We start from the raw sequence: 12,863 nt of genomic DNA, 5'->3' as shown, positions 1-12,863 counted from the left end.
GAAAATGTGGGTTTTACTGCAAACTGGCTAAAAAAACACAGATGGAAGAAATTACCTCCAGGCAACAGAGTGTTTCAAGCCCAACAAAAGCCTCCAGTTGCTTTTACTTTAGGCTTGGTGAACTGACCTACCAAAGCCACTGTGGTTAGTAGGATGGAAAACTGAATTAGTCAAGACTATGACTAAGACTGTTATTCATTTTCAGGAAATTTTAGAAAAACAATTAGTCTGACATAGAGCTGCCATTAAAAAAAAATATATGAACTACTGTTGAAACTCATAATGCATAAGGGCCCCATTCCATGCCTTATAGGCTACTTGTGCTCTAGCAGGGTGAATTTCTATATCTGCAAAATGAATCCATACATCTTTGTGAAATATTTACTTCTGGAAGCTCGGTGATGGAGTAACTACTCACAGATCTAGATGGTGAATGACTGAAGGAAAAGCAAACCACTGGCTGGGCTACAGCAATTCAGTCACAATTACTGTATGAGCTTCTTTCTATTTTCTCTGTGCTGGGCCATTTACTCTGAACTGGCTTTTTTTTTCTCCAGGATCTTGTTTGATAAAGGTAATAAGCTGAACTCTCTGAACTAATGAACTTGCTAAATTGGCAAAATTGCTAAGTTAGCAACCATTTTAGCTGAGCTCAGACAAAACGAGTTCATAACAAGTTCATACAGTTTATTCAACAAACAAAGCTTGAGATTGAACTGAAACCCTTTGATTACATTTAAACTAGATTCTTTTTTGGAAAGCCCTGATTTGATCTTGTTCTTGTGTAATTCCTAATGATTTCAAAGTAGAGAGGCTTCTTTCAGAATAGTACTCACTGCGGACATCTAACTATGTGCATACAAAAGGGAGTGTGTACATGTGATGCACACAAGTTAGTATTAAGCAGTCATTGGCAGCAGCTAATAATGGCAGTGGTAGGAACAGAGTCTGCGAGTCAGCAGAAACTGGAGAAAAAGCTCTGTTTCTCCATAGGATGAGTCTGTTGCAGCTAATTAGCTGGAGAAAACCTTCAGTAGCAGCACAGATGGATACATGGACTGGACAGAGCTTTTAAAGCAGTCTGGATAGCAATAGATATAAGGGGGCTAAGGAAAACCTCAATAAAGCTCAGCGCCATTGCTCATTAAAACGCTACACCAAATGTGAGGGTCTCAGGGGTCCTTGAACTAGCCTGAAACCCCCTTTTTTTTCATTGTGAGGGGAAATGCATGAGGCATTTGATGTGAGAAGAAGCAGTGGAAATGAGAAGCAGAGCAGACAAATCCCAGGGAGCTGTCACTCTTCATTAGCCACCGGGCAGCTTTAGCTGGTCAGTGGAAGAGAGGGAGGGCCACGTCCATCAGCTAACATGTGCTAGTTTACTTCTGATTTCACCCTCCCACCACTACCACTTCTACCCTTCTACCCCATACTCCTCCAAACAATCTCTGCTCTCAAAAGAGAGCCTGTTTGCAGCAGAGGACTTTATTTTCCCTGTACCATCGTCCTCCAGCAGACTGATGATGACCACCATGCATAACATAATCAAATTAGCCAACACTTGTATTCACAAGTTGGAATGTTTTATGGATTAAGTGATGCTAATGAAAAATGTTAAGCTGCGTCACCAGCCATTAGCATGCAGACAATGGACCGTGCTGAGTGTATGCCATATTCTGCGTGGCCCCAGAAGCCCCTGGCACTCTAGCACCAGAGCCCAGGGGCAATGGCAGCATGAGAATGAAGAGCCGTCCAGGCTTGGGGGAACTAGGGATGCATACAGAAGAGAGCCCTCACACAAAGCGACAAAAGCGCCTAAGGGTTTTTTTTTCTTCTGTCAGTCCTTCCATCTTTCTTCCACTTGACTGATCCTCATCAGTGAAATGTTGAATGATGTCTGAATAGATGCTCCCATAAAAAAAAATGTCAACCAAAAACTGGTGATTTTTTTCTTTCTTCTTCCTTTTCTTCTTTTAGTCTGGATGAAATGATTTTATAACCTCAGAAACACACTTTGTAGTGGTTAAGCTTTGTTTGTAAAGGTGCTCAGGGCCCAGTACAAGGCGTCATTAGCATATTGTGGTTTTGCTGTTTGCAGCCCAGTAATTAGGCACAGATTGTAATTACTGTCTTTTTGCCCGTTCACATAACAGTCTGGATACAGCAGTGAGTCTGAAACAGACCAGGTGCTGTTTCAGACTGGACTCGTACCAACAGGCAGACTGACAACTTAAAGGTGGATCAAACACAGATCTGTGGCTGGACTAATATACTGTAGACTGAATGGGTTTTGTGTGCGTGCTGCTGGAGTGTTAGTCCATTTAACAAAGGGATAGGTGCATGATGGATGGCTGATGAGGGGGTTTTGTTTGGGCATTTGGATTGTGCGCACTGTCTGAATGGCAAGGAGATTTTGTTTATCCTGTGAAGAATAACTTCCACCACAGTGGCTGATAGGTAGGTTGTCCTTAATCACCTTTTTGAAATGTACTCTCACTGCTGAAGGGAAACAGTTTGTGCTCAGAAAATGGGAGCTGAGTTGCTGTCTTAAAATATGTCTATGGGGACGAACAAAACAAGCTTCCATCCCCACAGGTACAGCAGTAAGAAGGTTAATTCTGATTCTATACCACAAATGCTAGGCTCATTTTAAAATTTCACTTCCAATCATTTCGCTTCCACTGGATCACATTTTTTTCAACAATATTCCTGAAATCAAGATTTTTTCCAAACAACTCCTTGACACTGATGTTTTTTGAAGTGCATGGATAAATCGACAGCGCTAAATCTAGACAGGGATGAACAGCCACAACAGGGCTCCATGAGTAGACAAACACCATTTGACAGCTACAAGTAACTTTGTTGAAAGTGTACATGGAAAAAGTGGTTAATTCGCTGCGTGAGGAGAAGAAAAGGGAAGCAAAGGAAGTAGCGAAGTCCTAGCATTTGACGGCGTTGATACCTGTGATGGTCTCTGCATAGACAGGATCTAAGAGGACCCCCCTGTACACCCCGTACAGGTTGGCCTTGTACCAGGTGGTGGGGGAGAGGCCAGAGATGGCGAGGCTGCGAGCATCAGCGACCACTGTGTGGTTTTGCCACTCAGCACCCATTTCTGCATCTATAACCTCGACCTGAAAGGCCTCAAACGCCCCGTCCTCAGCAGACCAGGACAGGAGGAAGCTGTCCCATGACACGTTGCTGATAGTGACATTTGTCACCACGGGCTTCTCCTCCTCTGGGTGATGACAAAAACATCAACATGGAGTTACAGGACTAGGACACACATACAGGATGAACAAAAAGGTTGCACCAATATAGGTTTTAAAGCTCATACTGGACTTTTTGGACTGAAACAAGACAGACTCAAAGTAGACTGTGGATTTCATCATTTGAAAAAATCCAGAATTGGCTCTGCATATTGGTCCAACCTTACAACATAAAAACATGCACAGATTCAGGAGATTCTTGGGGTGTATTTGGTTCTTTTCTGTTGAAAACAAAAAAAATTGTGACATATATAAAACAAACAAGACTGAGCTTGTGCTCAATAGTGGATGAGTCCTCGCGGACAATATCTGCTGCAAAAAGGGGTCAACGTTGTTGATCATTTCATGCTGCTGTCAAGAAGTGAAGTCTGGAGGGGAAATATTCCCCTATTTACACTACAAAAGGTTAGAGGGAACAAACCGCATCATAATCGATGGCTGCCTATAGCCATCTCTTCTAAATTACCATATAAGTAGGAAGAGAGCAGCAGGCAGACATGCTGATGCAGTTTGTGTGCATTAATGGCTGTGAATGAGCCATTAACATTTGAAGGTGGAGCGTAGCCCAGCCTGTATGGCCGAAGTACGTCGTCCACTTCAAACCCATGGGGGTGCCATGCAGAGCCACATGCAGCTGCTTATAATTGGAGGCCATTGTGTCTGCAAGCATTCAAACAGTCGATTAGAAAGACACAGAGATAGATGGCCCAGGTAAACACCCAGGCTCCCATTATCCTCTTTTCACTGTGTAGAGGAGTGGAGAGTAAATGGAAGAAGACAATAGGAATGTGATGGGATGGGGCGTGGGTATGTATGTGTGTGTGTGTGTGTGTGTGTGTGTGCATGGACAAGGAAAATGGATTTACTGTATGATGTGTCTGATAAGTGGGCAGCATTCAAGTGGGCTGCAAACCTCCTTTACTGAAGTTTCAATAAAGTTTTTCTGAGGTAAAGCCCCCGTGATTAGCATAAGCAGTCTTTAAAGACTGACAACTATAAGACAACTATAATTCCCCCACACATAAGGGGAGGCTGGTCCGTTCACATAATGATAATGATAATGAATGACAATATGGTTGTAATAATATAAAACACCTTTCATATAAGAAATTAAAACGTGTTTTATTTATTTTGCTCATAAATACTATAGATTAATAAACAAATGAAATGAGTACAACCACATTATTGGTGTGTAATAAATTATTTATTAAATGTTGGTAAACTGCCTATAAATACTAAATATGTGGACTTTAAGTAAAATGACAAGGCCAGATAGACTCTAAAATTGCCCGTAAGTGTGAATGTGAGTGTGAATGGTTGTTTGTCTCTATGTGTCAGCCCTGTGATAGACTGGCGTCCTGTCAATGGGTCATCTGGGATTGGCTCTCGTTAGTGGTGCTTACATAAGCAACCTCAGTTTCCAGAAACATTTTGCATTTTCATAGGGACTATTTCCTTGGTTGAAAGCAGCTTCACAGCAGTTTCTGGAAAGAAATGCTGTTGTTCAATGTTCTGAATGGTTTTTTTTTAATGTTTTGACTCTTATAAAATTAAATTCTCCTTCATTGTATTGATGTAAAAACAGAGACCTCAGAGATAGACATCTCTGATCCTGCCTACATGATGACATATTATTATTTGTGATGGGGAAATATATAGATATATTTATAGATTTTTTTTTTTTTTGCGATTTGAGTAAACCAGTTCTTTGAACTCAGTTTCAGTTGTTGTTGTCACATGCAGTTAAAGATATGTGTCATGACTACCTCATGAGATATCACTTTGTCATTCTGATATCTGCCATTTGATACACACTCATTCATATAATACTACAACAATACAAATGCATCAGTCTTCAGAATGAGACCCAAGCCCCTAATTCATGCTGCAGCACAGATCACGTCAGTTCATGCAGGACAGTGGTCTGGCCTTGTTCATGCTTCCTGTTCATCCTCATTTGAAGTAAGAAAAACCAAACTAATGACACCAAAATGATGGCAGTATATGTACAATGGTGATTAAACATACAAAATACATGTCTGATATCAGTTCAAGACTCTTCTGTGTTCAGTTTCCCTTTGTTTTTTTAAATTTTGTAAAGTGCAATGGCAGTCAAACATGTTTGTTCAGTTTTTTCATTTCTCCAAATACAGGTATTGAATGTGGAGCTACTGCTGGAGTCATTAGAATTTCTACGTTTGTTTCCATTGTTCTGTGAGCTTTATTCAGTCTGTGAATCTCCTGCAGTCAACTGATTACTTTAAATTATGATAATCCTGTCGTTTGTTTACTGATTTCACCGTTTTGATTCTATTGCTATAGCTTTAATTTAGGTCCTAAACGTATCTTGATTTTTAGGAGCACAGTTTGGCTTGGTATTGATTCAGCAGATCGCTGAAACACTCAGAATCTAATTCTTGTAATTGTTCCAGTGATTGTCAGGGACAAGCAGAATCTCCAACCTCCAAACCTCATCTCACCTCGTCCACCCCCCCTCTCTCCTTCAATCTGTCCTGTAAAAGAGTGTGATCTGTGTTTGTGCTACATGTCTGGAGATGATAAAAGGCTGCAGATCGGCCAGGCTGTGGATTAGAGGGCTGCTGATTTTCCAAGACAATGTTTTAACAGGAGTCCCAGCATGTGGCCTTTTATCTGACAGACCCACAGTTCATCGTGGTCAAATCGCACAAAACCAGAGGGGAGCAGGGCTTACGCCAACAATTATCACATGAATGAACATTTTGCAGGGTGCACACATGTCCATACAACCGCGCAGCCTACCACACACACATATACACACAAACACCCAGAGCTTCACTATATCTGTATCAGTCTCTCAATCATACATGCCACACATCAGCACACAGACAAGTAGACATAGAGGGTAGACACGTGCACGTGCGCACTCACCCACCCACATTTACACTCACACACACACACGCACACAGAAGTCTGTATTCTGTTCTTCTTGGCAGTGTGCAATCTACACAGCTGCAACAAAAGACAGTTATTCCGAAACTCACCAACTTTTCCCTCATGCCATATCGATTTTTGCCCGTAGCTGTGCATTTAATGGGCACTCGTTGCATAACTGGAAGATTTACTTGTGAAATGTTTGGCTTGGAGGCACCCTGAGCACAGCACGGAAAATATACCACAATCACCTCATTTGTCTTTTCTTGTTTTGGTTTTAAAAAAAAACTGGGAAAAAAAAGAAAAATAATCCCACATGCTATAAATGGACCTTGACGGAGGGGGGGCAGAGACAGAATGTCTTACATTGGGTAGTGAACAATGAATTCAATTCATTACCTCAGTTTGGCTGCAGTACTGAAGGACAAAAAATGAACCTATGGTTAATGAGAAATTCTCGTACCCTCTAACCCTGCACCACCAGCTAGAAAGTTCATGGAAACAGTGAGCTACATTCAGAGGAGCCTCTGTCTCAGATACATTTCATCTTACCCACACAGAGTCTCGGCCTGGCTACTAATAAAGTCAAGGCAAAATTGTACTTCCTCCATGGTTATATGTAGCAACTCGTGTATAGATATTAGTGCAGCTTTCTGGAAAGCCAAAACATTCTCCTTGGCTTCTACTTCACCACAGTGAGAAAATAAGGTTTTTGTAGTTTGAGTGAATCAACTGTATTAAAATAGCCTGTGACAGAAATCTTATGTTTGCAAGGAATCTGAAATGTCAGTATTATCATGTCAGTATGAGTGGAATTCCACTGTTTCCTCACAGACATTTTAGGCGATCTTAATCAGAAACATTGCATTTGAAAATAGAAAGTGTGTTTTTGGCAGCACTGACCTGTGGGTGCTGAGATGGTAGCCGGCACGCTTGTCCTGCGGCCCCTCTCAGCAGTGATGCTGATGGTGTACAGCATGCCAGGCGTCAGGCTCCTCAGGGTGTGAGACTCTGAACTGCCCGGGACCACTTCCTCAGCCCTGTGGCCCTCAGCTGAAACATAGACCAGCCTGTAGGAGTCCAGTTTGGCCAGGGGGCGCTTCCACTCCAGCATAATAGTGGTCTCTGTCACATCTGCAACAGTCAGGTCCTTGGGAGCATCCAGGGCTAATTAGAGGGGCAGAGGAATAGTTGTGAATGGATGCTTAAGATTTGATGCCACACAGACAAACCTTGAGGCCATCATGACATTTTTATATGAATTTATCTTTTGTTATTCTTGAGTGAGCCAAATCACATACAATATGGCAATATTAATTCAATCAAAGCCATGTTATGAAACAGTTTCCTCTCCTCTAGCAAACATGCAGTCATTTGTTTCATGTTCACATTTTATTTCAAATTAAGAGCAGAACAACTGGACAGTTAGCGGGAGCAGCAGCTGCACAGTCAAAGAAAGCAGGACCATACTCTGAATTCTGAACAGCTAAACATGAAGTGACAAAGCATTGGAAAAAAACTGTTTGCTTGGAGGAATATTGTGAAAACATAACCTCCGTGATGGAGGTAACTATGACATCACAACAGTAAACCACTGTCATGCTGAAGAGTGTGCACAGTGGCTGAAGCTTGTTAAATGTGAAAAAAAAGTGCTACTATGCTAGAACACTACACATCATAATAAAAGTGAACAGATACGCAAAATTTATTTTCAGGCCACATTTAGTAATAAACACATGCAGGGTCATATTGTTGGAAGTGTCCTGCAAGCTGGAAGTTTCACACCTCAAGTCAATGGAAAGCTGAATTTTACAGGTTCAGTATGCCTGTGCATGTGTTAGTGTATACATATGTATGTTTCTAACTATATAAGGTGCATATATTGTATGTATGTAGATATATGTATGCATATTTGTGTACATACTGTATGAACACTGAGTATGTGAAAGCATCTTACCAGTCACTGCATTGGTGGTCGTCGGCAGACTCTCCCGCTCATCTTTTACTGCTGTAACACCCATCCCGTACTCTGTGCCGGGTCTCAGGCCTACATAACAGCACAAAATAAAAACTCTGTGATACGGAATCACGTTTTGTTTGTTCAAATCCACTGAGGTGTAACTAAATGAATGATGGGGAGACTCTGCAGTCAAGTGGCCAGCTGTTTGGGCTAATGGTTCCCGTGCCTATGGCAAACACAAAAACACTCTCATGTGGCTTGATTGCATAATAGATTGCAGCCTAATTGCATTTCATGGTAAGTCTGCACTCACCATGGAACATCAGTGTTGTATTTGCATTGATGGATCTATAGGGCCCTCGTCGTGGAGCAGAAACACTATTTGCTATGATACACCAGACTCTGGTGGCCCTTTGGTCTCCACAATTAAGCCCTCTATTGGCCTGATCGCCTCCAATTCCTTTATTAACTCCCACAGAGGTCATCACACACAGAGTCTTGCAGCATGAAATTACACCTAATGCCCAGGAAACTCATTATCAATAAAATCACAAGCGTGAAGGCAATTACAGATAATAACTGCGTGAAAGAAGTGCTGAGGTGTGTGTGGAGCAGAGGGGGACGTCGGTTAAATGGACAAAGTGTTTTATTTCCATGGGATGGGCCTCCCAAGGACAAAGAATTGGGCCAGACAAAGACACTGTTAACCTGTTTTTAGAAGCTTTTTTGTTGTTTCTCATGGTGTCTAATCCGGCCATGCAGCAGCACAAAGTGTGGAAACAAAGAGAAAAAAACACATCCGCCTTAAAGCTTGGCTTTATAATGTCACTGGTGCAAATATATGAAAAAGTGTATACTTTTCTTGTTTGAGCGAGTTCTCACAGTGTAAAAATCCACAGTGTTACTCCATTTCAAGTCTGGATGCACTCTAATAAAGTGCCTGTTGTGTAGATGGCAAACATTTCACCACACAAACAAAGGCAATACATTTTGGAAATGAGCAGGGTGAATATAACACTTACCATTTAACACAGAGCACCACAAACACTTCCCCAAAGAATTATAATTAGAAGAATAAACTAACTTTTTCCACAGCTGTGCTATTTGGATGCAAAGCTAATTGTGAACTCAAAACACAGAGGGTATGTACAGTATGCAGTGACACAGGCCATTCATTTTGTATTTTGACTGTTTTTTACTTTAGTAGTAATCAGTAATGGTCTTGGCCTAATTGCATGTTGATATGGTGAGTTGGTGCAATCAAAAAATCAATTAAACTCACCGTTACTGCAAAATCCCTGATTCCTTAAACCCAGAAACACACCAGCATCAAATTTATCATAACAAGTTTTGCTCTTCTAATGTCTTAGATAATAAAATACCATATTTTGATGCTAAAATGCTAAAGCTAAAAGAGCTAAAACAGTTGTCGGAGATTGTTTTCATTTCAAAAAGAACATATCAAATATGATAAATATTCTGGGTGAGCAAACCTTTAAGATTGCTGGCCTGAGGATTTCACTTGATGAGAGTGGCTAGGTTCTTTTATTTCTGATTGACGATATCACAGCCATGAGCCTGTGAGTTCCCATTCACACTAATGTGAGTAAAGGATAAAAATGCAACTCTTTCAATTCACCAGAAATTGAACAGTGGTGAAGTGTGTGGAAGTAACAAGTTCTATTTACTCTAACAAAATTGTTTTTTAAATATTTTTTAACTCAAGTATTATATATATATTTATATATGATGTCAACCTTTGTCGGTGTGTGTGTGCGGCTTTGCAGGGTAGTACCTGTGATCTTAGCCTGGGTGGTGTCTTTGGGTCCTGGGGGGAAGAGCAGCTCTCCATGCTCACCTCCAGACAGAGGACCATACTTGATGCGATAGTTGTCCACCTTAGCTTGACTGTTCTTCCACTCAAGGGTGATGCTTTCGTCCGTCAGTTCCACCGTCTGCAGGTCTCTGGGGGCGTCCAGATCTAACACACAGAAATGGACTTTAGATAGGCATGACTTTAGACAGACCTTTCTACTCCAGGTCCAACCCTAAGTAGTTCCATTTAGAAGCCAAGAATGATATTGGGGGAGATTAATTAAGATTAACTTATACACTCAAAAAATATTTAGCTTAATATTTAAAATTTATGTATTTGTACTAATAAATTAATAACTAATGTGCATATGTTTTAAATACACAATTACCAGGTTTATATTACATAAAGATGGTTATTAAGCATTTTAAACACATTTTAAGAGGTGAGTTTTCAAGAGATTCTTGAAAATAGAGAGGGACGCCCCTCCTCTGATAGAATTTGGTAGTTCGTTCCACCATCAGGGAACCACAAATGAGAACAATCAGGACTGCCTTGTGTGCAGGGATGGCAATGCCAGACTGAGAAGGAACATAAGGCTGAGTAATTAAGTTTAAGTAGATGGTGCAGACCCAGAAGTCACTCTGAAAGCAAGCGTTAGTGACTTGAATTTGATTCTGGCGGCCATGGGTAGCCAGTGTAGGCTGATGAGTAGTGGAGTAACATGTGCCCTTTTGGGTTGATTGAAAACCAGGTGGGCTGCAGCATTCCAGACTATCTGTAAGGGTTTCACTGAGCACAGAGGATGGCCCGTCAGAAGAGCATTGCAGTAGTCGAGGCGAGAGATAACCATGGCCTGAGAGATAACCATGGCCTGAACTGCGCTGGGTGGTGTACTGAGTCAGGTAAGGCCTGATTTTCTTGATGTAAAGAGCAAAGCGGCATGACCGAGAGACAGATGTAACATGGTTGGAGAAGGATAATTGGTCAAACATGACACTTGCGACACATGACTTTCTTGCAACCTTAGATGATGCAAGGGATGAAGAGGCGATTTTGATATCAATATCATGATGAAGAGACTGACTGGCCGGGGTGACTAGGAGTACATGTAGTAGGACAGCTACTGGTTAGAAGTTTTAACACATTGTTCTCAGTGAGAGGGCTGAATAAGGAGGAAGTTGTCTCTTTTGCTTGAGGAGGCCTGGGTGGACATGTCTCTGGGAGATTCAGAGAATTAACTACTGATGGCCAGCACCTTTTCAGTGAAGAAGGAGGCAAAGATATCAGCTGAGAGGCTAGTGTCTGGTGGTGGTGGTGGTGGTGGTGGTGGAGGATTGAGTAATGTTTTAAAGGTGGAAAATAGTGTCTGTGTAAATATGCATGAATCCTAAATACTAAGATAGATATATAGATGAATACATAAATCTTAAACATTAAGATAAATACTTTTTGAGTGTACTTGGCAGGACATTTGTTCCTTCAAGGAACACACTCATCCACAAACACATAATTCAACAGGATATAATCCCTTGTAAAACATATAGCCATAAGTATACCATGTGTGGTCCTGAAATACAGAGCATAGCAGGTCGTTAGACTATGATAAACAGTTAACATATACACATATTATGATATACAGTACAATATTATGGTAGATCGATTTCTTTTTCTGAAAACACAGCACAGCAAATTGTTACTGGTCTTACCTGTGAGGAAAAACATATAAACAGGAATGCTGGTCCTTTCTCCCATCCGAGCTGTCAGAGACACCTCATACTGGGTGTCAGGGGTGAGGCCTCCGAGGTGGTATTGGGTGTCGGTGGAGGACAGCTCCACTACGTTGCGGTCAACAGGGTTTGAGCTGGGCCCATAGGAGACACTTAAGCCATCCACCGTGGCCACAGGCTGGAACCAGGTCACCAGTGCTGTGGTGTCTGTCACATCGCGCACATTCACCTGGCTGGGGGCATCAATCACTAGAGGGGTAGGGGGTGACATGGTGAAGGTTTTTAAAGGACTCTAAATAGTAAAAAAAAAACATTTTATTTGTATACACATATTTTCAAAGGTCTTTAATTAAAGACGATGTTTTAAAATTGATGTTGTATTGTTATTCCAAATAATCATGACTTGTGTTCTGAAAATGACAACCAATGATTTTCATCTGCAGAACTCATACAGTGTGTTGCACAAAACTAAAGCTGCATTCAAGTTGCATCGTGTAAAGCCAAAACTGGGGGCCCAGTAGAAATACCTTAATCCCTGAACTTTGAAACATACCAACATCAACATCACGCTGGGTCTGTACGCTGTCCTCCTCTTTTAAATAAATCTCTTACATAAGAAACAGTTGTGTTGCAGTGTTCATAATTGGTGTAATTAAATCACAAATCATTTAACACATCTCATTGTTCGTTACAGTATGCAGAAATTTCCTTTCTATGGTTATATATTTCATTATATTATAAAAATTAGGAAACTAGGAACTCTCAAATTCAAGTGGTTGAAAAAGGTGAACCACCCATCATTTGCATGATTTTTAGTGATGAAGCATGCTTTGTATAATTGTAACTTCAATACGTGACTTTAATGCTTGACTACCTGCCCAGACTCTGTTTTTTTTTGTGCTTTTTTATTTGAAATCACCCATCTTTTGTGTCTATGGTTGTTCTACTTCCTGCCCTTATGTGTTTCCTGCCCGTTTGATTGCCTTCCCTACCTGTTTAGTTTCACTTGTTCCCAATTACCCTTGCCTTCCTTGTGTATTTGGTCCCTGTGTTCCCCTCACTCTTGTCAGTTCATCTTTTTAGTTTTCTGAGTAAATTCCTGAGTGTCTTCTTTGTTAATCTGCTTTTGTTCTTCCTGGTTATGCTCCCTCATGTTCTTCATGTTAGTATCCTGTTGT

General features: G+C 41.1%; 1 protein-coding gene across 3 annotated transcripts in view; it reads right to left on the bottom strand.

The window, feature by feature from the left end:
* tncb (tenascin Cb) overlaps window positions 1-12,863 on the bottom strand; it is a 50,243-nt gene that overhangs the window by 11,770 nt on the left and 25,610 nt on the right. For 2 of the 3 annotated variants that reach the window (XM_071481912.1, XM_071481913.1), the window contains exons 7-11: window positions 11,665-11,934; window positions 9,938-10,123; window positions 8,140-8,229; window positions 7,086-7,349; window positions 2,963-3,238 (exon numbers count right to left, since the gene is read on the bottom strand). In XM_071481912.1, the coding sequence (XP_071338013.1) occupies window positions 2,963-3,238; window positions 7,086-7,349; window positions 8,140-8,229; window positions 9,938-10,123; window positions 11,665-11,934 (1,086 nt within the window). The remainder of the gene's footprint in view (window positions 1-2,962; window positions 3,239-7,085; window positions 7,350-8,139; window positions 8,230-9,937; window positions 10,124-11,664; window positions 11,935-12,863) is intronic. The other variant, XM_071481914.1, reaches the window with a different exon arrangement.

This window comes from Trachinotus anak, unplaced genomic scaffold (assembly GCF_046630095.1).
Source record: "Trachinotus anak isolate AG129_WGS33_773 ecotype Australia unplaced genomic scaffold, CSIRO_AGI_Tana_v1 ptg000008l, whole genome shotgun sequence".
Classification (NCBI taxonomy): domain Eukaryota; kingdom Metazoa; phylum Chordata; class Actinopteri; order Carangiformes; family Carangidae; genus Trachinotus; species Trachinotus anak.
This window is presented reverse-complemented; position numbering and strand designations above follow the sequence as displayed.